The 25272-nt window shown below is 48.4% G+C and overlaps 1 protein-coding gene across 1 annotated transcript in view; it reads right to left on the minus strand.

The window, feature by feature from the left end:
• CDH23 (cadherin related 23) overlaps positions 1-25272 on the minus strand; it is a 123234-nt gene that overhangs the window by 78140 nt on the left and 19822 nt on the right. Inside the window, exons 3-5 of the mRNA XM_085230199.1 lie at positions 17095-17237; positions 15167-15214; positions 14873-14965 (exon numbers count right to left, since the gene is read on the minus strand). Of these exons, the coding sequence (XP_085086325.1) occupies positions 14873-14965; positions 15167-15214; positions 17095-17237 (284 nt within the window). The remainder of the gene's footprint in view (positions 1-14872; positions 14966-15166; positions 15215-17094; positions 17238-25272) is intronic.

Consider the following 25272-nt stretch of genomic DNA (forward strand, 5'->3'; position numbering starts at 1 on the left):
CACCACATCACTCCTCCGCCTGCAGGCAGGGTTCGAGGTCTGCCAGTGACATGCGAGTGCCTCCTTGCTGATGAAAATCTTTGTGGATAAACGTTAATACAAGCATGTAATTATAATACTGTAGTGCGGTGATGCTACATTAAGCATTGTCTGAAATTGTTAATGCGCTTCGGTGAGAGCTCCAGAGGGCGTCCAGGAAGGCTTAGGGTGGGGAATGGCATGGGCACTGCAAGCCCTCTCCTAAATCTGCCTGTGCAGCTCCTTCAGAGACAGGGATAATACACTGGAGAGCTGTTGGTGAGCAGGCCGGGATGTGTGTGCCTGCAAGAGAGCTCTATGGGAAAGAACAGGAAAAGGGTGGAAAAAAGAGAGGAAGGAGAAAGGAGGAATTGTGCTTTTGAGGCTTTTTCTAGAAATAGGACATAACTCCTTCCTTTCCCCGCTCTCTCAGCTCATTGCATTCTTTTCAGACCGTGGAAGAAACCATAGCTCTGCCAGTCCCCCTGGCCAGCTGCAGGGAGCAAACACTGCTTGAATCTTCAGCATTCCCTAAAATCCATGAGCACCAGAAAAGAAAAAAGGCAGGGACCAGAACAAAGAGACCTAACACACGCACAGCACGTTGGCCCTGCAGCCCCACCATGGCTCCCGCTGCCTTTTTGGCGCTGATTGCTGCAGCTCGCCCTTCTGCTGATTGCACTGATGCTCCTGGATGGTTCTTGCCCCTCCAGACCAGACCCTCCATTACTGCAGGTCTGGATTTTAAAAGGTTTGTTTATGAGTGCCTTTTTTTGCCTCCAGTTCAGCTTAGGGGTTTTATGCTGTGCTTGGGCTCTCTCTGCCCTGTCTGGATGGGCTGATGGATTTCAGTGCTTGCCAGAACCCAGCAAAACCAGGCTCACTGGGAGGTATTAACTTCTAACCCCCATGTAAAAATAGCTGCAATAAAGCAGGGTGAATAATATAAGCTTCACCTAATGTAACTTTGATTAAAAAGTCCTGCCCTCTCCATCATTCCTCGGTGGTAGCCGGAGAGGCAACAGCAGCTTGTCCTTCCCAAGGGCCAATGTGAGCGGGGAGAGCAGATCTGCAATGGGTGAGGAGACCAAAAAATGACCAATTCCTCCCTCCTGATGCAGCACCCCACCCCAGCGCTGCAGCAGCAGGCTTTGCAAAGTGATGAGGAGCTCTGGTCCAGAGCAGAGGAGCAACAGCATCCTTCCCCTAGCCACCACATCTCTGTGTATTTAATTATTCTCCTCTGCACTCCCAGTGCCGGCAGACTGTGGAAGGAGCCGCTTTGTTACAGCGTGCAGGAGGAGGCAGGCAAGGTTTTAATTTCACGCCTCACACCAGGCGCCGCACTTTTTGGACACCGTTTGCTATCTGACTTCTGGCCCTATCTCTGGTCCCGGTGCTCCCGATGCAGCCGCGGCCAGTTGGCTTTTTAATTTATTCTCTGCTCGGATGAGGACCACGCACAAGCGAGCACCCTGGCCGGCCAGCCATGCCCTTTTAATAACAAAACGTTCTCAGTTTGGAGGTGCAGTGTTGTGCTGGGCCAAGTGTGGAGCCAGTTGCTTGGTGGGGACCAGAGCACACTCCACTGCTGTGAATCACCGCTGCCTTCCCCTTCCAGCCACTCAACAGGAAAAAAACACCAGGGAACTGCCAAACTTCTTTCCCGTTTCCCTTTTTCAGTTTTGGATCTGCACCTCCCCAGTGGCTGAACCATAGCCCTGTATCAGAGAACCATTCTGTGCAAACAGAAGAGATGTATGAGCTGCTGCCTTGATACCTTCACCACCAAAATCAGACAGAACACAAAATCCATCCCAACAGCCTGATGTTCAACCTGTCAAGCTTCAATGTTTTTGATTTTCTGTCTATAGCACTATCTGCATCTTAGCAAGCACAAGCATCCTGAATTCCATACCGGCCAATGCGCCTGTTGGAGGAGTGACATCTGGGAGCCACTGTTGCCAACACACCCAGGAATCACTGACCCTGGCTCCCCAGGCAGCCTGGCTAACAATTCCCTATGCCTTCAACACATGGAAGATGCGAGGCACAGAGTCTCAGGCTGGGAAATATCCTTACTCATATAGCATCCCTCCCATCAAAAGAGATGCATCAAGACTGACTGGCTCTGAGACACCAACCCTGAGATGATCACACCCCAGGGAAAAGCACTCCCCAAAGTTTTAATGCTGCAAAACTTCTTCCTGAGCCCCAACCCTCTCTTTCTTCCAGGGTGGTTTGTTGATACGGAGTTCAGATCTCTGGCAAAGGACAGGGGATGAAAGAAATCAGAGCAGGTAATTGCTGTGTGAAAATGACAGCACAGCGATTTGCACAGAGCAAAACGGACGGCGGAATATCAAGAGGTAGCCGGCGGCGGTGAATCGATACCTCCCCAGAGGTGGGATTATTAGGGAGAGAAAGGGGCTCGAGAGATCCATCAGTGCCTGATGAGGGACGATTTCCAAACGACTGGCTACTGCATGAGAATTGCCTTTGGAGCAGCACGTTTGGGATGCAGACCCAGCAAGTTCAAGTGGGAGCAGCAAAGACAAGCGTCAAGGAACGATCATTTTCTATCTATGCAGATAAAATACAAAGTGAAGTGGCCCTGAATTGGAAAGCCACAGAGATCTGTAAAAATGTCCAGCAGTCCCAAGAAAGCAGCAGCAGCAGCCATTCCTGTGCTGCTATCCCTTCCCAAAACCTGGGCAAGAGGCAATGAATGAATGCTCAGCAGCAACAGATGCAGGCTTCGTGGGGCCAAAAAGAACAAATGCCAAAATGGGAAGGGCCTCACAGTAGCAGCCAAATAACTACAGTGGGGTTGGCTCTGGGATGGAACTGCACGGTGGGGTTTTGGTTGAGAAAAGTATAGAGTCTGTCCCCATTCCACATGTGACTGGGAGAAAAGATTTGTCTAATGGGTGACCTCACTGGGGCTGTATTTAGTCATGCCTGTAACATCCCTCTGAGCACAATGCAAAAATACTCAGCTAGTAGCCCAAAGTGTAAATGCAGTTACAAACAAGATGAGAGGACTTCTGTTACCTCAACATAGTTTTTGGTCTCTACATCTAACACAGACATGACCCAAGACTTAACCAGGAAATCAGAATGCTGTCCAAGTCATGACAAGGCTTTGGGGGAAGGAATGATGCCCATTAATGACCAACTGTAAGCACAGCACAGGGAGGTAAGAGAAGCAACCCTGGCTTGGCAGCACTGCAGCACTTAACCCAACAGCAGCCCTGCTGGCTGCTGCTCACCTTCTCTGGCACCAAAATCCCTTCGAGACCCAACAAGTTAAATAATGTTTCGAGAGCGCATCTACTCAAAAACAGCTGCACCAGGCAAATATTATGAGGTCTAAGCCTCAGATGCAGCTCTTCTTCCCATCACTCAGGCTCAGTGAAGGATTTGCTGTGTGGGTTTTGTTTTGTTTATTACTTCTAATGACTTTCTCATTATCATTTTGCTGTGAAACATAAACGATGGTTATGGGAGAAATCATATTATTTGGATGACTTTATTAAATTAGAGAGCAAATCTGTGTATATTTCTGGCTCAGGATAAATGCTTGAACTTTGAGAGGCCAAAATTCATTTTCAGATGAGCCGTTTTAGGAAGCTCTGGAATCAGCAGCTCAATTTGCCCTCAGCTGCTAGGGAGATGTATGGGGGTCTGTCTCAGTTGGATCCCCCCCACCTTTTAAGCACATCACCAAACCCCGCTCCCAGTGCCGCTTATGAGAAACGTGAGACTTGACGAACATCATGGAGAAATAAAGGCAGAATAGCACTGAGAAAGAAAATAATCCTGTTCTGTGGCCCCTTCTCCAGCTGAAATAGAAACAACAGCCAGCAGAAGCACAAACGGCTGAAGTGGTACAGGTTATGTGCTAGAATTAAAGTGACGTTGCTTAAAATACCCAGAGCTGTCTGGCACCTTTCTCAGCACCGGAGCTCCTGCAGGACCACCGGCAGGGCTTGGCTGGTGCTGATAGCAGAACAGAAGCATGTGTGAAGCAAAGACAGCATGAGAAAGCTGCTGCTAGACAGTTTAGAGGTAACAAAGCTCCCAGTTTCACAAATTTGTGAAAGCAACACAGGCTGATGTGAACTTAAGACATATAGTTTCCCAATGGACGATGGGTTTGTAGTTTTCTCTTCCTTTCCATCCATCCATCCACTCATCCATCCATTCACCCACCCAGTCATCCACCCATCCCATTCTGAGAGGGGATCAAAACCAGAATGTTTTGCTAGGCATCAAATCAAAGCCTCACAAACTTTTTGAACCCATATCTGACACTGGAATAATTTGTTAAAAAGAATAAATTCCCCAATCACACCCAAAGGGAATAGGCAGTGAAAAAAACTGATAAAAGGTCTACTGAATCAAAGCACTTTCTTCATCCTAACCCAAAAGATACAGCTGGAAAGCACCAGGTTTGGTAAAAAATCCCTGCTGGAAGAAGGAAGGAACCAGGCAATATTTTGGGATGGAGTTGTTACCTGCATGACGGAACTCATAGCAGGACCTGTACCTCCCTGCGTGTGCTCTCATGGAAGGGATGCACAAAAGATCCCATTTACAAGTTGCCACCCCACTAAGAGATCAACAAAACACCTCCTGCCTGCAGCGGGCCACCACGACATTCCTGTATCATCTCTACCTCTAGAAGTGCTGTAAATGTGAATAAATGTGAATGTCCCCACAGCCATGGTGCAGAAGGTCCCAAATTAGAGGAGATCTCTCTGCACCGAGGATGGAGCCCATAAGCCGTGTTCACATGAAGCTTGCATCACGTATCCTCTCACAGTACTTGATTTGCAGAGAGGGAAGCAAATTGCCAAGCTCTTATGAAAACATAGGCTCTGACAATTTCTTAACTTCCTCAGAAATGCTTTAAGACAACTCTTGATTTGAGACCGGGAGCAAAAAGTGATCCCATCGGTTTTGACAACCCCTTCTTGTGCCATGCAAGCACAGTCCTATCACCTTGCAAAACCTACAGCTGGGCAGACGTCTCAGGAACATATAGAGAAGCCATAGGCATGGCTAGGAATGGGAAAGTTGGCTTGTGGGACCTGAAAGCAGCTTCCCAACACCTGCCCAGAACAATGAAGTTCAGCCACAGCCGGCTATGAGTACTGCCCTGCTGCACACAGTGGCAGTAGGGCTGCAAGATGAAACACCTTGATGAAGAGCTGATGTGACACTCTTCTAGCAAACTCCTGTGTCCAGAAACGACGTCCTTCTTCTTACAACAAAAGGACAGAAATCCTATAAACATGTTTACCCTTCGAAAAACAGCTCTCGACACCAAATCAATGGAAATAATCTGCACCCTTTTCCCAAAGGGAGCTGGCAAAGCTTGTGCTTCAAGCACAAGGAGAGGGCTGTGTCCTGTCCCCCATCTCTTGCAGAGCCCTTCACCCCTTCACTTCTGGGCATGCAATTTTCCAGAAGTAGGCTCCAACTGCCCTACCAAAAGGCTCTAATAGATGGAACCATATTAGAATAGGAGAAGAGTACCTTTAGCCCGCCATATTTTTCCAGATTTGAGGAAAGGGAGAAAGAGATGAGCCAAGTCTCCCTGGGAGGCAAAGCCTTTCAGTTAAATGTATCATGAAAAAGAAAACTTCTGTCACTGCCTTAAAAAGGTTTTTGACAGGTCTCCATTTGTAACCCACAAACAAATGCAGCCTTTCATGCTCCACAGACTCCGATATTGCTTCGTCGCAGACATGAACCCAGCTTGCCAGTGAAAAGCCAGAGGAGCAACCATATTAAAGAAGCTTTTTTCCCTACTTCTGGGCACACCAGAACTCTTTCATTTCAGGAGCCGCACCTAAGTTCTTGAGAGCACACCCTGAATAACTGGAAATCACTCCAAACCATTTCAATGGCATGGGATGGACCAGCTGAAGTCAAGCCTAACAAAAAGGGCATTAGGATACGAGACGGAAGGAAACAGAGCTTTCCACCATGGAAGCCTTCCTTTTTAGAAATATACGAACCAAGCCAAGACTAGAAATACATATTTTAGCTACACAGTGCAAGTCAAGCATGCTTTTCCTTCATAATGTCGTGCTAATTTTGGTTCCTCACATTCCTCCTGCAGAGCTCCCAAGATCTCGTGTCAGCTGTCACCCCATCCCTCCTCCCAGCAGTGGGATGGGTGGCCACACAGGCCAGGTTTCTCACCAGCCAGAGGAATCCTCTAGAAAGAGAACCTGCAGGAGAGAGATAAGCAGCATCTTCTCTGCTCATCGGAATGCAGGGAAAAGACCAAAACAAATATTAATGAGAGGCACTTAGCTGTGCCTGTTCGGCAATCAATAACGCGCGGCAAGGAGTACAGTCAGGCTGCAGGCTGCATGTTGGAGCTCAGAGTCCAAATTGGAGGGGTCTTCTACTAACCCCTCCTGGAGGTCATGCCAACCACCCTGTACCCATCACACGTTAGAGAGAAAAGGGACCAGAGTAGTGACAAAAACTTCTCATGATTGTGTGTAATGATGATGATGCTCACCTAGAATAGTTATGTTCCCTTTTTCTTTCTTCTTTTGTTTTTAATTTTTGAGGTTTGGGTGGGTGTTGCCCCTATGGGAATACACCCAGTTCCCACCCACAAGCTGTGGCACAAGGGATGGGTTAGGGACAAGGGGATGTGGCCCAGGGATGCTCTCCCCATCTGTGCTCTGTCAGCAGGATTCCTGGAGCGGCCTCCGAGGGCGCTTGGTGGCTCCCGCGGCGCTGGCTGCGGGAAGAGAATGGCTTTCAGCTCAATTACCCTTCACATTCTGATTCCATAACGCTCCAATGAGGCTTTTTAACCAAAACCCAAAAAAAGCATGCCTGCCGCAGCCTGACCTCAAGCTCAAACGTGCAGAAGGGACGCGACTCGCCTCCTGCCCCACACTGCCCATCTCTCCTGCTCCTCTCCTGGCCAGACATCCTCCTGCTGGAAGCAGGGGTTAAGAGGAGGATGATGATAGACTGATGACGCATCACATTGTAGAAAAACTGTTCACCCAGCAGCTTGGGTAGGTTGCGTGTTCAGGGCACACAGAAATGAGGTCTGCAAGGCAGACACACTAAGGTGCCATCAAAGGAAGGAAACCCTGCCCATACCCAGCTGACAGCATTTCCAGAAGGGCTGGTAGCAAGAGTTATTTGCTGCTGCAGCTCTGAGGACCTCACCAGCCCTACCCACATTACGGATGAGGTTAAGGACCAAGGTATGAGATAGACATTTAAATAGCCCCTGCAAAGAGAGGGGCAAACAGCATATTGAGATCCAATCCCTATTGGATGCACCGCATTGAGATACCAAGCCGCTCTTCCCCCACACCCCGCATGCACATGCACACGTGTGTGCACAGACCACCCCACGAGCTGCTTTTGACAGTAAGGAGCACAGGCTGACATTTGGAGAGTGAGGCAGAGTGGCAGAGACACAGCAGGAGCTGGGAAGGGCTGGGAGGAGGCAAGGACACCGCAACAGCCTATTTGCAAAGCTCATTTGCTGCACATTTGCCCAATTCTGCCACTCGGAAGGGAGCGGGGCTGATGTCAATATTGCGGCATTGGGGATGGTGGCAGCGGATGCCCAGAACAGAGCAACACCTACAGGAAGCACGTGCGGAGCAAAGGACTGCAGCTCCATCTGAAGCAAAGTACAGCACAGGCTGCTCGCCCAATTTGCATCTGAATTTGGGGGAAAAAATGTGCTCTTCAAGTCACCTACACAAGTTTTCAGACTTTTTCTTTTGGAGCAAAACTGCCTCAAACCCCATATATTCTGTTTTCATGCTGTCTTCATTATTCACCTACTGACAAAATAAATCAAAGGCATTATAAGTTTCAACAGCAATTAACGGTGGAAATCAGGCAATGGCTGCCTAACACTGATTGAAACCATTTCCTCAATCAAATTCCTCCCATTTGTAATGGAACCAATGTGAGCAGTTCTGCTTATATATAAATATTTCAAAAAATACAGAGACTGATTTATTCTATTATTTTACCACAAAATACAACCAGCGGTAGAGAACTTATTATACATGACCATCCCCGACATTACAAAATAATAAAACATAAAATGCAATTCTGAAAAAGAAATTGGACTGAACTTATTGCGTGAGCGGTTTTTATTGTCCTTTTGAAGCACCATTTCTGCATGGCTTTCCTTGTCAAGGTGGCAGTGTTCTCCTAAGTAGTCCCATCTTAATTAAAAACAGCATTAAAAAAAAAAAAAAAAAAAAAACCAACCACCTTTGGTAAGAGCTTTGTGCCACCCATCCTGAGTGGCACCCTGAGCTTGGGAATGGGTTTGGCACCCCTACAGCACAGTAGTGTGCCACAGATGTTGCACACACACGTTTGCTGTCTCTTTTCTCCTCCCACAGGGCCAGATGGGACCATTCAGAATGGCAATACAGTCAGAGCTTTGTAAAGTGCTGTCTGGATCCACCACAATGCCTCCTTGGTCTCCCCACGCCATGCTTTCCATCTGGCTGCAGTCAATGCCCTACAGGTTTGTGGGCTGTACCCAAGCCATCCTTCCCACCTCTGTCCGAGCTGCTCATCACTTCTGCACACTGCTTTTCCTCCTTCTGCCCTAAGATGATTTCTCCAGCTCTGTAAGCCTCAATTTCCCAGCATGATCACTGCTCTGCAGAGGCACAGAACTGCTTGCTGCCCCACACCGGGGGCACAGCTTTTTTTCCAAGCTCCAAATGGGATTTTTTCCCCCTTTTCCTGCCTTCCCATTCCCTTTGCCCACCCCGGCACTGCACTGGTCAGAGCAGCATGAATATTTCTAATTTCCAGGCTGCCCCCCCTTGCTGCAGCATCCAGCCAGAGCCAGCCCAAGTTTTGCCTCGTGGAAATGACTGTTATCTCCAGGACACTTTACGCATTACTTCCACGCCATTTGGAGTTTTCCGCCCCAGTAGTTTCTGTTGCGTCTCTCATTTCACTCTTTGGGCACGTGTTTTAAAGGCCCAGGGTCTCCTGTTCTGCTAGACCAGGGAATGGACTGCCAGACAGCAACTTGTCCCTCCCTGCAGGACTTCAGGACATCACCAGGACCCTGAGACACTCTCCATCTGGCGTAACAGTGCACACATTGCTGATAACAACCAAAACTCACATGCCAGCAAACTTTGGAGGGGAGGATCATAAAATAACAGAATCTTAAAATTGGAAAAGCCTTCTCAGGTCACCCAGCCCAACCCCAGCTCACCCCTATCCATCCACTGCCCACATCCCTCAGTGCCACATCTCCACGGCTCTGCAACACCTCCAGGAACGGTGACTCCACTGAGAGCAGCCTGTGCCAATACAGCACCACTCTTTCAGAGAATAAATATTTCCTAATATCCAACCTGCAGAAGTGGATATCTATCAATACTCACAAACTCAACTCAGAGCCAATATGTCAAAGGGCATCCTATCATAGAATCATAGAACGGCTTGGGCTGGAAAGAGACCCCAAGAATTATCAGGTTCCAACCACAGCCATCCCCAGAAGCCCAGCAGAGCAAGCTCTGATACCTGGTAAATTTCTGGGCTCCTGTGGTTCCTGCCTGCAAATTCCAGGAGACAGTCACAGCACATCCATCACAAATGAGAAAGGGCATCCCATGGCACAGCCACCAAAATCATGACTCAGCAATTTTCTGCATATAAAGATATGTTTTAACATCCAATCTATAGAAATGGCCTCATCTCAGTAGATCGCAAGGGCTGAAGTGGAGAGGGGAGGGAGAAGCCTGGGTTTCTTTGAGGGATATTACTTCCTACCTAGTGATTACAGAGCAGATGAAACCCTCTCAGAAGAGATTATCTCATCCAGCTAAGAGATGGCTTTTTAATGGATAGACAGTATACCCGCCTTTAAGGCTGCTGAAAAGAAGGAAGACCCTTCAAACATGGCTCTGCTTCCACTAGTTTGCTGGACAAAGTTGAGAAGTAATTAAAGGTTCTCAAAAATAATAATACAAAAAGTCTGGAAAGAGGAAAAACATCACAGCAAACACAAGGTGACCAGATTTCTGAAGCCAAAGAGAGAGCATCTAGTTCATTCTAACCTGTGTATTTTGTCCACACAAGTATGGACACCCCAAAGGAGAGGCTGGGATGGAATTTCTTGTGCTAGTGATTGGATGAGCCATGTTTTGTGCTCCTACACAGCGCCACGCGTATGCTCGCCTACCCAGAACAGGGAACCAACTTGCTTCTGGCCAATGATGTTTAATGAGCAGAGCCTGAATAATTCACAAATTTGTTTCTTGTCTCTCCAGCAAGTTACAAACAAACAAACCCAAGTGAACACTGCCATAAATAAATTAATTTGCATGGGAAGTGCTGCGGAGGAGTTTGATATGCTGCGGATTCTGTGTGCAGGGTTTGCAACAGGAGGGGCAAGTTGGATTTGGGGGGGTAAATTATTCATCGTAAATTATTTGTGCCACTCTCAACTCCACACAGCAGCATACAGGCAGGAGGAAAAAAAAAAAAAAACAGAGAGCAGAGGGGGAAAAAGAAAAAGAAATGAGGAAGGAAAGCATCCAGCAATGATTATAGACCGCTTTACCGTGCAGTGGGAACACTGTTCTTATCAGCTCTGTTATCGTTGCCTTCAATTCAAAGCCTCTTTGTTTAAAGAAAGGGGAAAATAACCCAAAAGGTATCCTGATGAATGTAAGGCAATGGCCAACGGGCTGCAGTCGGAGCTCACGCTCATTGCAGCTGCTTCGTATGCGCAGCATCAGCCCTCGGTGCCATTGCTACAGAGTTATACGAGCCCCTGAAGGTTTCCAGGCAGGATGGCAGGGAACCTGATGTAATTACCAACATTATTACCGTTAAAGAAAAATAATAATTTTAATTACAGCTAGGGCTTTGGGGTCTTTCTCCGGTCCTCCCCATCTCTGCTCACTAGCCAGCACAGCCTGCTTCCAGGCTGTGTAATGGGACAGGGCAGGATGGCCCCCTTCCTTTCTCTCCCTTTTCTGCACAATTAAAAAAAAAAACATCATAAAAGTGCTGTTTTCACCACACTGACATATTAAAGGTGCAAATGGTAACCGGTGATGGTTCATGAAAGCTCAGTTCCACAGGTGACCCCAAGCAGCAGTGACTGGTGATGGCAAGTGTCCACACACGTCCCCAATAAAACAAAGGGGGAAAAAGGGCTGAGTACAGGAGATGTGACACCTGCGAACTAGCCCTTGCCAAACTGATGCTGGGTGCAGCCTCTCCCACCTCGCCTCTTGCTGTTGTTGGCATGAACCCAAGAGGAGCACTTTTTTTTTTTTTTAAATCAGAACTTCAGAAGGGGGGGGGAGGCCAGAGACCTTCTCCAGCAGAGGAGAAATTCAAGGATGATATATGGGCCTTGCACAGATCAATAGGTGGCACTTAGAGATGAGCTGCGTGCCTTTGGAAAACGGAGTCCTGCTGTAATTAATATCATTTGGCCAGTTATAGGTACTTCTTGGAGAGATGAGTGTCCTCTGGTGAGTGCTTGGAGCACTAAGCAGCTCTGAGCCTGGCTGGGGACAGCTTTTTGGTGGAAGATGTAGCCTAGTGGTACACCTCCCTTCATAAATCATTAAAGGTAACAACTGAAAAGAGAGGGTTTTCAAAAGAAGAGAGAACCCCTGTGGATAAGTTCCTGAACAAGGAAGTGCACAATTAAGCAAACTTTCTGCCACTGTGTGAAGTCTGCTGATGTTCTGGAGAGAAGGACATGGCTAACAGGCTCAGAACCACCCCACACAACGGCCTTGGAACCCAAGGGCATTGGTGTCTTGAGGAACCCAAGATGCTGGACTAGAGACACCCCAGCTCCTGGAAACACTGGAGCTCACCACAAAGTCATAATCGGGCTACCTGCTCCTCCATGGGCCTTGTGCTTGAGGACTGGGATGCGGAAATACAGTAGGAACCCAGGGCCAAGAATCTAGCCCCATCTCAATGCCAGGAATCACAAAACCATTGCACGGGCTTGGATCTGCTCCATGATAAAACTGCTGAGCCACAGCAACCCAGGGAGGGAGACCGGGTTTCCTCCAGACCCAGTGAAATGTAAAAACAGATCAGACAGAGCAGACTGGAATTGTCAGGGACTGAGGCATCACCCCACCAGCTAGCCACAGGCTCGGCAGCACATCTTCCCTGACTTGAAAGCCAAGCTCAGAGACTCCCAAAAATCACAGTACCCCAACGTTGGAGGAAGATGAGGAAGGCATGGGAAAGGTGAAGCACGAGGGCTGCACACAGGAGGAGCACAAGTCCTGAAGGTCAGTGCAGCAAGCAGGAGAGTGGCTCACTGATGGACGCCAGCAGCACCATGGGGCACGGGCACGGTGCGCACGTCCTCACAAACTGGAAAGCCATAAAAGTCTATTACAGCAAATCAAACAGCAGTCAGCATGACAGCCATTAGCTTGAAATGAATACACGAGAACTTAATGAGCTCTGTCGAGGCCAGCTTGGTGAATTAAGTTGCCAATTCTAGCAGGATTCCCCTTTCTTTACAGACTGGAGCGCGCCCGCGCTGCCTCGTTGCCTCCCAACGAGCGGCCGGCGGCATGCCCTTGCCCAGATGGGATGTACCATTATGCTACAGACACCCCCGTGTCCCGCACCAGCCCACGTTTCAGCTTTTTTGGGCGGAGATGGTGAGGACCTGCTGAGCACAGGAGATGTGCAGCAGCTGCCCTATGCCATCAGAGCCATGGTAAAGCCAGATGCCCGCTGCCCTCATCCCCATCTTTTGCTGGAGAACGGCAGCCCGCATTCAAATAATTTGCATCCAAATAATTCATGTTCACAAATCAAGCAGACTGCGGAAAATGCTGGGACGGGTGTTTAGAGGCAGTATTGTTTTTAAAGGTCAGTTTACTTCATGTTCCATTTATTTATGCACACTCTTCTTTTGACTTTCCCAGCGCCGCACAATAGTGGCGAGGTTTAAATGGCCTTTCTGTTGCTGCTCCATTAGCTAGGACAACTGCAAATCGATACATCCATTTATCTCAAAATTAAAAAGAGAAAAACCCTCATTAGCTGCCAATTCTACACAGGTCCAGTCTATGCAAAACCACGAGTGTTTCTGCTGGTGTACACTCCGTTCCCAAGCTCCCATCACCATTCATTCATTAGCCAGAGGTGGTCTTTGAGACACATTTGGGTACTCACAGCCTTGCTACTGGCCCTGGGCTGTTAGAGCATGGGAACAGTCCGAGGACAGTGCCATCTTCTATCTGCCTCCTGTGCCCACACCAAACTTCAGCTGCTTGCAGCCAAAGCAGGAGCGCACCTCTACTTGAGAGCTGAGTGGGAAATGTCCCTGCCCATTCCCTCGTGGGCCGCAGCCATCAGAGAGACCACATCCATGCCTTGCCTGCACGCAGTCTGCCAAAGAAACGCCGTCTGCCCAGCAGAGGAACAGAAGTGCCTGCAGGATGCTGGCCGAGCAACGGGTTTGTGGCTCATTACCTCTGGTTGGTGCCCTTGCTTAAAGATCACGGATGGAAACTGAGAACTGGCACAGAGTGCCTTGTAATTAGATTAGGCCGACCTCCAAAGAAGCATGGCTCTAATGGCTGAGAGGGTATGTGGGGGGACATACCAGGCTGTGCCTCAAGCACTCACAGCCCTCATTTCCTCCCCAGTGTCTTTGCTCTCCCTGCTCCCTGGGCTTCACACAGAGGTTAAGGGCTGACACATGGAAGGCTTCATCATAGACTCACGGAATCATGAAACCATTTGTGTTCGAAAAGCCCTCTTAGGTCACCCAGCCCAACTCAGCCCACCCATATCTGCCCATGTCCCTCAGTGTCACATTTCCACAGCTCTGCAACATGTCCGGGGATGGTGACTCCCCCACCTTCCTGGATGGTCTGTGCCACTGCATCACCACTCTTTTGGAGAACAAATTTTTTCCTAATACCCAACCTGAAGCTTTCCAATACTGGCTCTTAAGGAGAGTAACGAAAGACATGCACCTGTCGGCATCCAGAAGTCCAAGCAAAAGCATGAGAGCGTGGAGCAGCTTGTGCAGCCCCTGCCAAGTCATTTCTGCACCGTCTCTGCTGCAAGGAGGAGAAGAAATGGCTCTGGCTCTGTGCCAGCCCGGAGAGAGGTTTCGGGTGACTTGGTGCAAGGCAGGCAGCACAACCAGGAGATGAGCTCCCAGCTCCCACATCATAAGCTGCCTAACACAGAGCTCATCCTTGCAGCAGGGTGAGCAGAACCCAGCCCAGCACAGTGAGATAAAACATGGTAATGCAATTGTTTGTACCTCACCATCATTGAAGGCTACTTGATTTCACACACACATACTTGACCTCACTCATGCCTTAAGGTGTGCTCAGAGATGAACAGGGAACAACAGGAGAAGCTTCATCCGCAGGAGAACATGGAATACTCTATTTCAAACACAATGCTCTGAGCTTGTTATCCTCCTCCTAACACCAGCAGGAGGAGGGGCATTTCTGCCAAACCTAGCTCTAGGTACAGAAGCTCTCCTTAAGAAGGTGCCAGCACTGAGAGAGCATGGCAAAATACTATGGAAACCTATCCTTGAAGATATTCAACACCTGGGCTGGATAAAGCCCCAAGCAACCTGATCTGACATAATATCATCTCTGTTTTAGTAGGAGGCTGGGCCAAGTGACCTCTGCTGATCCCTTCCCACCTCCACCATTCCAGGCCCTCACAGGACAAGTCCTGCTTTCCCCAGACCCCATCATTTTGCTTCTCCCCACCATCAAGAGCCTCCAGGATGGAATGCTCGGCAGAGACCATGTGGTAAGGCACTTACCTCAGGGATGCGGACACTGTAAGGCTGGTTGTGGAACCGTGGTGCATTGTCATTCACATCTCCCACTTGAATGTTGACTGTCCCCTTGATCACCTGTGGCCACAGGGATGAGGACAGTGAGTGGGCATCAGCCTTATGTATAGACTTAGGAGCTAACTTGAGCTGGTGGCAGCTTTCCCCCGTGTTGGCTTGCCTTAGTGCTGCCCCCAACCCACTCCCCAGGGCCAGGGTGACCCATCCCTTACACTCCCCTCTGCACATGCCGCAGACCATGAAATGAGAAGTCACACTTACCCCCTGGCTGTCGCTGACAGAAAATTCAACCGTGAATTCTGACTTGGTCTGAAAGGAAAGGAGAAGAAAAACATATAATTAAAGATACCGGAGTGTTTATCTGCAGATGGCAGGCTTGGGACTTTTAGCCAATATTATTACATGCAAAATGCTTTCAGGACCTTCAAAAGAAGAGAAGGGGCGCTTGAGTGCAATTACCTCTGCTGAGGATAAGTGCTAAAAAGCACGGCTGCTAGCAGGGTTCCAGCAGATTCACAGCACTGAGAAATACCCTGCTAGGGTTGGGAAGATGCAGGGAACCTCAACTCCCACCCCACAGCTGAGTTCTCGGAGCACTGCCGCCACCTTCCCAAAAATACCTGCCCCAGGATACCATGTTGCTGGGAGCACCGGGATGAGCCCAGGGAATTAATGGGTTGAAATCTCTTAAGTGCATTCAATAATCCCCGTGCAGTCCTCTGTGCCCCTTGCTGCTTTAACTTATTTAACAGGTTGTCCTGAAACTGTGATGTATTACAGTCACAGGTGCTGGGGTGAGAGACGCTGGTGAGAAGGGAACGTTGGTTGTCAGGAACAGACATTGCTAGCAGAGGCAGAGGTGTTCTTCCCAACCTTTTTTCACCATTCAGCAATCATGTTGCTCACATTTTACCAAGGAACGATGCTGAATGGACATCCCAGCTCTGACCACCATATCTACCTGGTGGTTTGGTCCCCAGCCCGACAAGCACCCTGCAGTCTTCAGCTTCCCCCTGTATCCCAGTCCCTGCCTGCGGCAGGAGCGCTGAGCACAGCAACAAGCAATGCTCCTGCTCAGCTGGAAAGCAATGGGGAGCATCTTCCTGTGTTGCAGACCTAGGTGATTTATTCCAAACAAGAGTGGTGTAGGGACAAGCAGCAGCTGTCAGTGCCCAGACTGGGAGCATTACTTGCATCAGGACAGCAGCTGATCCTACAGAAGGGTTTGGGAAGCAGCTGACATTTGCCCAATCCACCACTCCCAGGCCTCTGAACTGCTTAATTCAACTCATCTCCTGTCTGGGTTGATGCCTGCAGGCAGATAGAGCAGCTGGAGAACAAGGGACCGGGAAGGTCCGCTCCTGGGACATCCACCCTGCTGTCTCTGCTCAGGGAGAGGCAGGCAGTGGGGAAGGAAGGAAAAGTAGGAGACAAAAAACACCCTGTTGAGTATCTGATCTTAAGAACTGGGTAGACAGAATAACCTGAGAAATCTGCCACACTCATGCTTGCCCACACCCCTTCTATAATCAACGAATATACAGAGTGGTGTGGTTAGATCAGTATCCACAGACTGGATAGCTGGAAAGATTATCACGTTGGAAAGGGATGATGGAAATAAATGGAAAATGCTCACCCATGTTGTAGGCTCACAGGACAAACTCCAAGAGGACCAATCTCCAAGAAGAGATCCTTCCCCAGTGGCAGTCAGCCCTTAAATGGGGTTAGGGGCTCCACCCCTTCTGGTCACACAGGTGAAATGCCTTCACCTGTGCTCCCGCAGCCGACTCAGTGCTTGCCTCAGGTGATCAGAGGTTCAGGCTGTGATTCAACAGTTCTCATACATCCCTCATTGTAGTACATTTTTTGGCTCAGGGCTTTTCTTTTTTGGTAAAGAGCTGTTTTCCTTCGAATCTTTGTGGGAGTGAAAAGACCTTAAAAATAATAATCATTTTGCATCTACACATCTGGCTCCTTCTTTTGCTCTATTTTCTCTCTCCCTGCATCATTTACCTTGAAGCAACTCCCTCTGCCTTTCCAAGCCTTCCTCTCTCCCCTGAACTGTTACTTCCCCTATATGTACAAAAACTTGCTCCCCCTTCCCTACCACTTCTCTCAGATGGCTTTCTATGCCTGGATTTCTGGATTGCATGCAGCCAGATGGAGAGAGCCCCAGGCAGAGCTGTTACCTCTCTGTCCAGGGGCTGCCGGAGCCAGACGACTCCAGTGACGCTTTCCACAGCGAAGAACCTGCTGGCCTCCTCACCAACCACACCAAATACCAGCGGGTCGTTGTCCAGGTCCCGGGCCAGCAGCTGGGTCACTGAGGAGCCTGTGAGACAGAGAAAAGAAATCATCAGTGGAACGCTCTCGGGGGGAGGTTTACATTGGGCAGTAGGGAGAGGCACTGGGATGGGCTACCCAGGGCAGCAGTGGAGTCCCCATTTCTGGAGGAGTCCAAGAGATATGTGGATGTGACACTAAGGGATGTGGTTTGCTGATGGGACTTGTTAGGTCAAGTTGGTGGTTGGACTTGGTAATCTTGAAGGGCTTTTTCAACTGACAACATTGTACAACTCTACAAAATCCTGAAAATACTCAGCTTGCCAGCCATCCTGGGCACCACAGAAGGGGGAAGAATCTTTGACTCTTCTAAGGCAAGGGAGCACAGATCAGGGCTGCCACAAGTGCTGGGTGTTTCTTGTGGCAGGAAAGACATGGACTCCATTGCTGGTGCAGAACAGAGACCTTTATTGTCCGTGCTTACAACCTTTTATTCCCACGCAACAATCCCTTGGTCACATGTACCAACCAGCCTCGTGTGTGCTTACATCTGCCGCAAGTAGCTACCAAGCTTGTTTCCTCATTTGCAAGGTAATGACTTTCTTTGTCCCACAGTTCCCCCTTCTTTATTAATTTGAACAACAAGCATTTGGTATTAATATAAGAGTATACACCAACAAACATGCAAAAACCAAAACACACATTAATATGCATGATCTTTCAGACACACGGTGCCAAACCTTGACATCACCTATCAAGCTAAAGCCATGAGTTTTCAATATGTAGCTTTTGCCCCATGAATCAAAAATTGTTTGAGGTTGTTGTCACACTGCTTGATGCTGAGATATTGGCTGCAGTATTCACAGTCCAGTTGCCACCGGCTTCAGTTGTGAGGTTACCCAGAAGGTTGTTCTGAGTGCAAAGCAGCAGCAGATGCTGATGGTACAGTCAAGCAGGGCTTTATGACTCTGGCTGGAACCCATCATAGTCCAGCACTTGTGGAAACACAAACATAACCTCTTCCCCTCTTTTTTTTTTCTTCTTTTTTTCTTTTTATTCAAGGATAGAGAAATCTATTATTAAGTCACTGAAATTACATATTCAGAACCAGAATTATGAAAGCCGGGCAGGTGCAGGTAAGATATACAGTTGTAAATATTAACATTACATTCTTAAACGCCAGCATACGTCCGCAGCTCCAGCTCCCACACGCTGACGATGAGCACCGGGTGCTTGCGGTGGTGGCTCTGCGCTCCGGTGCCTTTTGTTGTGCAGATTCTCTCCAAAAGCCCATCCACATCATGTATTGAGTACTTGTCAATTGTGCCAAGATCTTGCAATCACGAAGACAAAGAGCGTAACTTTTCATAACAGAGCTCAATAGATTACTGGTATAGGGGGAACCGAGCCCGAATGCAAAAACCGAAATCACTGGACAGGCGAGAGCCGAATGCAATCTCTGAACGATGTTAAAGTCCCCGCCCAGCCCCCCTTCTTTGCGGATCGCTCTCCAAACTTCATGCGTACCGTGGGCTTTCAAGTCTGGTTCCTTTCTCGAGCTCACTAGCCTGGGGCCTAAAGGATCGTTGTCCTTGTAATCGCGGTCCCTTACAGCGGCTCCCACCACAGAAGGAGAGGTGGGTTCTATTGGGACGATGGATTCCGCATGTTCTTGTAGCGTTTCAAACACCGATCTCCAAGGCCCCAGAAGGTCTTTAACCACTGGGTCAGAGCGCGTAGCTGCGTCCCACAGCCTCACTCCGGCTTTGTCCCACGTTTCTATGGCATAGATCGTAGCCCCATCTACTCCTTCTACATTACGAGACCCACACCAAAAGTCGCCTTGAATCAAAACTTTACACATTAGCGTGGTGCTTCTGCAAAACCGTTTCCAATATTTTGCAGGCCGCCTCCAGCTCCTTTGTTATACTTGTCCCCATTGTTCCCCGTTGTTCACCTCCGTCCTGCAGAAGTGATTCTGGCTGCGCAGCTTGGTCCTGCTTCTCCTCAGCGGATTTCGAGTCCAGCTTCCTTTCAGCACCATAATTCCTTGCTGCAGGTCAGCTTGATACTGATTATCTCCCGAGGCGGACGCTGATACAGTGTCCCTGTTCGGGCGCCATTTGTAGCAGGAGAGACATGGACTCCGTTGCTGGTGCAGAACGGAGACCTTTATGGTCCGTGCTTACAACCTTTTATTCCCAGGCAACAACCCCTTGGTCACATGTACCAACCGGGCGCCTCGTGCGTGCTTACATCTGCCGCAAGTAGCTACCAAGCTTGTTTCCTCATTTGCAAGGTAATGACTTTCTTTGTCCCACAGTTTCCCTCTGAAGTTGGAAATGCAATGCTTGGGAAAACGACTAGGACAGCAATAACAGCAGGATTGTGTCTTCAGTGTAGAAAGGCAGCAGCTTTGGACCTTTGGAGCCATGTTTTGCAGAGCTGTATTTCATACATTTTTGCCTCTGGACTACTCCCCTATGGGGCATTTTTACACTTTCTTCAATACACTTTCACAGAGGTGCTGAAAGGCAGCAACGGACACCCAAGACATCCACAACCCCCCTCCGGCAGCACGAGGGCACCCCACAACCCTGAAACATGGGGATGAGAATGAAGGTGACCTGTCTTAAAGCAGGAGGGATGCTTGGCACCAGGCAATTACAGAGTGCTTGGTCCAGCATCAATCACAGCAAAAATAATGGCAAAGCTGATACGAGATTCCATTAATAAAGAATTAAATGATAGGAACATAATTAATGCCAGTCAACATAATTTTATGGAAAATAGGCCTTGTCAAACAAACCTGATTTTATTCTTTGATGAGATTACATTTTTTGGCAGATAAAGGTAACTGCGGAGAAGTAATAGACTTTTGTAAGACATTTGACTTAGCGCCGTGTGACTTTCTGATTAAAAATTTAGCACTGTATGATAACCAGCAAGTGTGCTCAGCTGAGAACAACCAGCAGGTGCCAGGGCCACCGGCCGCGGGTAGGGGACATCCCAGTGCGATGCTGAATTGCTGTCGGCACAAATTCAGGTGACATGAAGATTGACAGCATGGCAAACAGCAGGGGAGAGAGAGCAGTCAGGTGAAACGCTTGGTAATTTGGATCTGTTTGGATAGAAAAAGGAATAATAAAAATAAAAAAAATAAAAAATAAAAAAGGAGGTTTTCACAACCCCACTCCAAATGTCCTCGAAGAAAAGCTGGTGGGGCACAGTGGCAGAGAAGGGAGACTTAAAGTCAGTTGTCCTAGTAGGACACATTTATGAGAAAAGAGAGAGAGATGACTCAGGCTGTCTTGAGCACATCCACAATGAGGACAAACGTAACACTTAAAGATGACTATTCCAGCACAGGAGAGCACAGCAAGACCCAGTGCCCAAAAAAGACAAATGTCTATTAGGAGAAAGTACTTCTGATAGAGTACTTCTAGTTGAGAGGAACTACGATTAACCACTAGAAAATGAAAAAATCTATCTATAGATCTCTCTATATATGTATCTATCCTTTTCACCAACACAGGTTCAGTGCAGTGATGGGTCTTGATCAAAGACACAATGGGTGAAGTCCCAACCCACTGTGATCAGGCAATCCATCAGCAACTTGCCCATCTATTTGATGACTGCAAGCGTAAGGAGATGAAAGGTGACCTACACCTTCTCAAACCTCACAGTCCGTATATGAAACAAGCTACTGGCTTGTGTTTATTTCAGAGGACATCTGAAGCCATTCTTAGCAAAGGTTTCTTTGCCCCAGGGCAAGCCTGTGACCATGCCTGTGAAAGCAACAGCCGATAACAAGGACAAGGCAAACCCAGCATCATTACTCTCCATTTTACAACATTTTATAGGAGAAACTGATTTTCCCCCTTTATACCTTGTACAGAAATGCAGACGAACAGGGTATTAGCGATCTGGGTGAGATGCCTATGTGCTCCTCCTCTGCTTCAGACCCCAAAAGGTCTCGGCTCCATTTCACGGTGGAAGGGAAAAGATCTTAAAAATCCTGCTGAACAGCAAAACCGTATCCCACCCTGTTCTAATCATAGCTGCATTCATGGCTTGTGTGCTGCAAACCCACTCGTACAAAAAAAATCAGGCAGCAAAAGAACATTTAACTCTTCTCTATCACCCTGCATTCCAGTTACCTCCCACAGGCAGGGAATTCAGTTCCTAACTGGGGGAAGCTAGGGGCCAGCATGAAGTGGCTGTGGGCTGAGAGCATCCCACCACCTGCGCCCCTGGCTACTGCCAGCCTGCCATGTGCAGCCAGATCCCTGCCAAGCACCGCGCGTTGTGGGAAACAAGAACCACACTTGCATACAGACAAAAATAACAAATTAAAGAAGAGATAACAAGAAGTGGGCCCCCAAAACAAGATAGGAGATTTCACAATCTCCATTACATTCGTTGCTCTGATTTTTGCGTATTTTTGCAATTTCTCCCTGGGAGAAAGCTAAATTTAGGCACATGGTGCAAGGCAGGTGTGCAGGCTGCTCCTGTAGTGAGGCAGCGTGAAGCCTGGGAAAGCACTGCAAGAGCAGCATGAGCATCTGCATTGAAAGGTGCAGGAAATAACTGCAAAAAGAAGTGGAATCCCCTCAGACGGGGAGTAATATATTCATCGGAAACCCCCTTTGTGGCATTTGCAAATGAAAAGTAGTGTCTGGGCTGTGCTGAGGGAGCAGCTGGTGCCACAGACCTGAGAACCAGCCTAACAAGGACCCAGGCAGAGGAAACAGGGACAAATCATCCTTTTGCAGTTCAAAGTTATGGGCTCCATTTGTTTCCCCTCAGGAATCAGACAGGGCAGTTAAGTGTCTTGATTCCAGCAGATAATCACAATTTATCTTGTCTCCTTTTGCTTCCTTTCTCTCAATCACAGCTACTTCTCACACGTACACAAATTTCCTTCTTTTTCCAAGTCTTGAACTCTGATTGACCTCGGGAGCTTGTTGTCATTGTTGTTTTATTCTTGTAGGAGTTTGTTTTGTGAGTTTGGCTGCTTTACGGGGGCATACTTTTCATAGAATCATAGAACCATGGAACCACTTAGGTTGGCAAAGCCCTCTAAGGTCACCCAGCCCAATATTGCCCACCCCCACGTCCCTCAGTGCCACATCTCCACGGCTCTGCAACACCTGCAGGGACAGTGACTCCCCCACTTCCCTGGGCAGCCTCTGCCACTGCATCAGCTCTCTTTCAGAGGAGAAACGTGCCCCAGTGCCCAACCTGACCCTCCCCTGGCACACCTGAGGCCATCACCTCTCATCCAACTTTTGCCCCCAAACAGGGAAGGATTCCTGCCTCAGCACCTTGCTTTCAGCTACCAACCCCTATGTATTTCTCCTGCACTGGCTTTGCTTTCAAGAAGAGGATGAGGAAGAAGAGTTTTTGGAAGCTCTGAGACCCAGGGCCAGGCAGGGGAACGGAGAACGAAGGAGCACTACAGGGGAGCGCAGTTGCCAGAGCAAGATGCCGACAGCCTGTATGGGGCACAACAGAGAGCACTGAGATGCAACAGGTTTCTAATTAGTTTCTTAATAAGATGCTCTCTTAAAAGGTCTGATCCATACCCAAGTGGAGTTAATGGGAATCTCTTCGTTGATTGAGCTGGCTTTGGGGCTCAAGGCTTCAGGCATCAGTGGCACTTTAATATTAAAAACATTTTAATCCCTGTTTGAAAGCCAGTGCCTGTTTCTCCTTGGCTGTTGCAACATGCTCACCACTCTTGATCTTGGGGGGGATCCTATCCACTGCCACAGCCTCCCAGCAGCACCTCGGCTTCTGCTCTTCTGCCACCAGCACTTCTGCTCCCCTCATTTCTCAGAAGGGACAGGGACAATTAACCCCAGTGCAGGTGCCCCAATCAGCCCCACCCTTCATACATTCCATGGAGGCATTTGATGGATCTGATCTTGAAATCCAAGCCCTGTTCTTCACATTTGTCACCTCCTCCCTTTTCTTTGCCTGCAATTCATTTTCTTTGAGAAAAAAAAAAAACAAAACCTTTTTTCCATGGTGTTCTCCCAAATACTTTTCCTCTTACAAAGAAAGAGGAAATGCCAATATTTCTGTGCTGCTGAGCAACCACACAGCATGCCACCTTCGTACCACGATGGAGGGGAGCCAACAGGGGAAAGGACATCTCCTATGGGCATCAGGGTCCCTACGTCCTCACTTCTGCCTTTCTTTATCCCAGCCTCTCAGAGTGGTTTCCCTGTCTGATTTAGGTTAGATGTTAGGATGAAATTCTTCACTCAGAGGGCAGTGAGGTGCTGGCACTGCTGCCCAGAGCAGTGGGTGCTGCATCCCTGGAGGTGCCCAGTGCCATGGATAGGACCATGGGCAGCCTGAGCTGGGGCTGATCAAGCAACCTATGGCAGGGTTTGGAGCTCAGTGATCTTTAAGGTCCCTTCCAACCCAATCACCATGTGAATCTGTGGTTAATGAAGATGTGGGCGCCCAGTGCCTGCCCACCATGTGCTCCAGACCCCTTTGCAGGGAAATCCTTACTTCTTGCAGCTGGGTGAGCAATACCAGCAGTACTCATGCCATGCAGGTACGTTCAGGTTACACCCTGACCATGATTCAGATATGCCTCACCTCATACCATGGATACAAGGACAGCCCTCTCAGCATTTTCACACCTTTCTTCCACCTGGCTGCCAGCTCATTTCCTAAACAAAAACTCAACACTCCTTCTCAGGAAGGGCTCCAGCATTTGAACCCAAACTTTCCAGAGGGATTCTGCAAGGAAAGTTTCCGCTCCTACAGTTCGACTTGAGCTCACCATTACAGGCTCCTCTTTCTGGGCAGCATCGGGTTACCCAGCAGCAGAGCTGCCTCCACTCCCATCGCTGCCCACGTGCACCATGCACATCACCTCTTACCTATGGGAGAGAAAGGATCTCAGCATGGAGGGAACAAGGAAGAGAGGGAAAGCAAATCTGTGCAGTCACAATCTCCTCCGAGCGATTTTATCACTCTGGGAGTTGAAAAGCACAGAGGAGAGCCTTCCCTAGCTGTTGAAAGACAGAGCAGGAGACAGAGTTTGTAATTTCTCTGCTGCATTTAGTATTTTTAAGTGGAGTGGTTGGTATCGAGATGGCATCCATAAGCAAAGCTGACAGAGCCCTCACTATTCGGAGGTGGCTGAAGGGATGGCTAAAGCTGTTTGAAAGGAAGAGTGAGAACAGTGAGTGATAACCAAGGGCTTTCTTAGTTTTCTTTGCTATTTACTGAACATTTTGGTTAGCTTTGCAAGGAAAATGGGAGGAAAAAAAAAACACCACCACCCCCTGGGAGATAGTGAACATTCTTGACATTTATCATGAAAGTAAAGAGAATCCCTGAGGCTGTCCCAGCAGATGCTGACCACGAACGTGGGCAGAGAGGCAACATCCATCCCTGCAGCAAAAAACTACAGCTACAGCCAGAGGGCTAAGAGAGCAACATCCTCTCATCAGCCTTCACACAAGTCTTACAGCAGCATGGACAGCAAGCCAGCCAAAAGCTTGTGTCTTCATGCCAAGGAAGGCTACAGCCTTTGCTTGCTTGCTGGCACCTCAGTTCCTTGGAAGAAGCTGCATATGGGCCCAGATCATCTCCCCCGCTCTCCTGGCTCTCCTTCCTCCCTCAGACCCCTTGATGCCCTGCAAACTTCCAGCCTAGGAGCAGGGAGAGCACCAGCAGTGTGCAAACCCAGCGAGGGTGGCTGTTTCCAGCTGCGTGATCATGAAAGAGGGAAATATATACAAATGCATCAATAAAACAGGAGAGTGAAGCAACAAAAGAAGCACTTGTAAAAGGAGGAGTCCAGGTCTGCTGAGGTATTCCCACTGTAAAAGTGGTTTCCACACTAAAAAACCCTCTTAAAAATAATTTCCTCTCCACGCTGCCTGAGAGCCTCATAATTACTAACAATGATCACAGAGCCATTCATTTCATCCCAAAATTAATATATCACGTTCAGAATGATATCACATTAATTTATCACAAGATTTATGAAACTTGCACTTTTTCTAATGAGATTTATGCAAATTCTTCTCCATCCATTGTTTGCACCGCTA

This window comes from Meleagris gallopavo, chromosome 8 (assembly GCF_905368555.1).
Source record: "Meleagris gallopavo chromosome 8, MGAL_WU_HG_1.1, whole genome shotgun sequence".
In the NCBI taxonomy this organism is placed as follows: domain Eukaryota; kingdom Metazoa; phylum Chordata; class Aves; order Galliformes; family Phasianidae; genus Meleagris; species Meleagris gallopavo.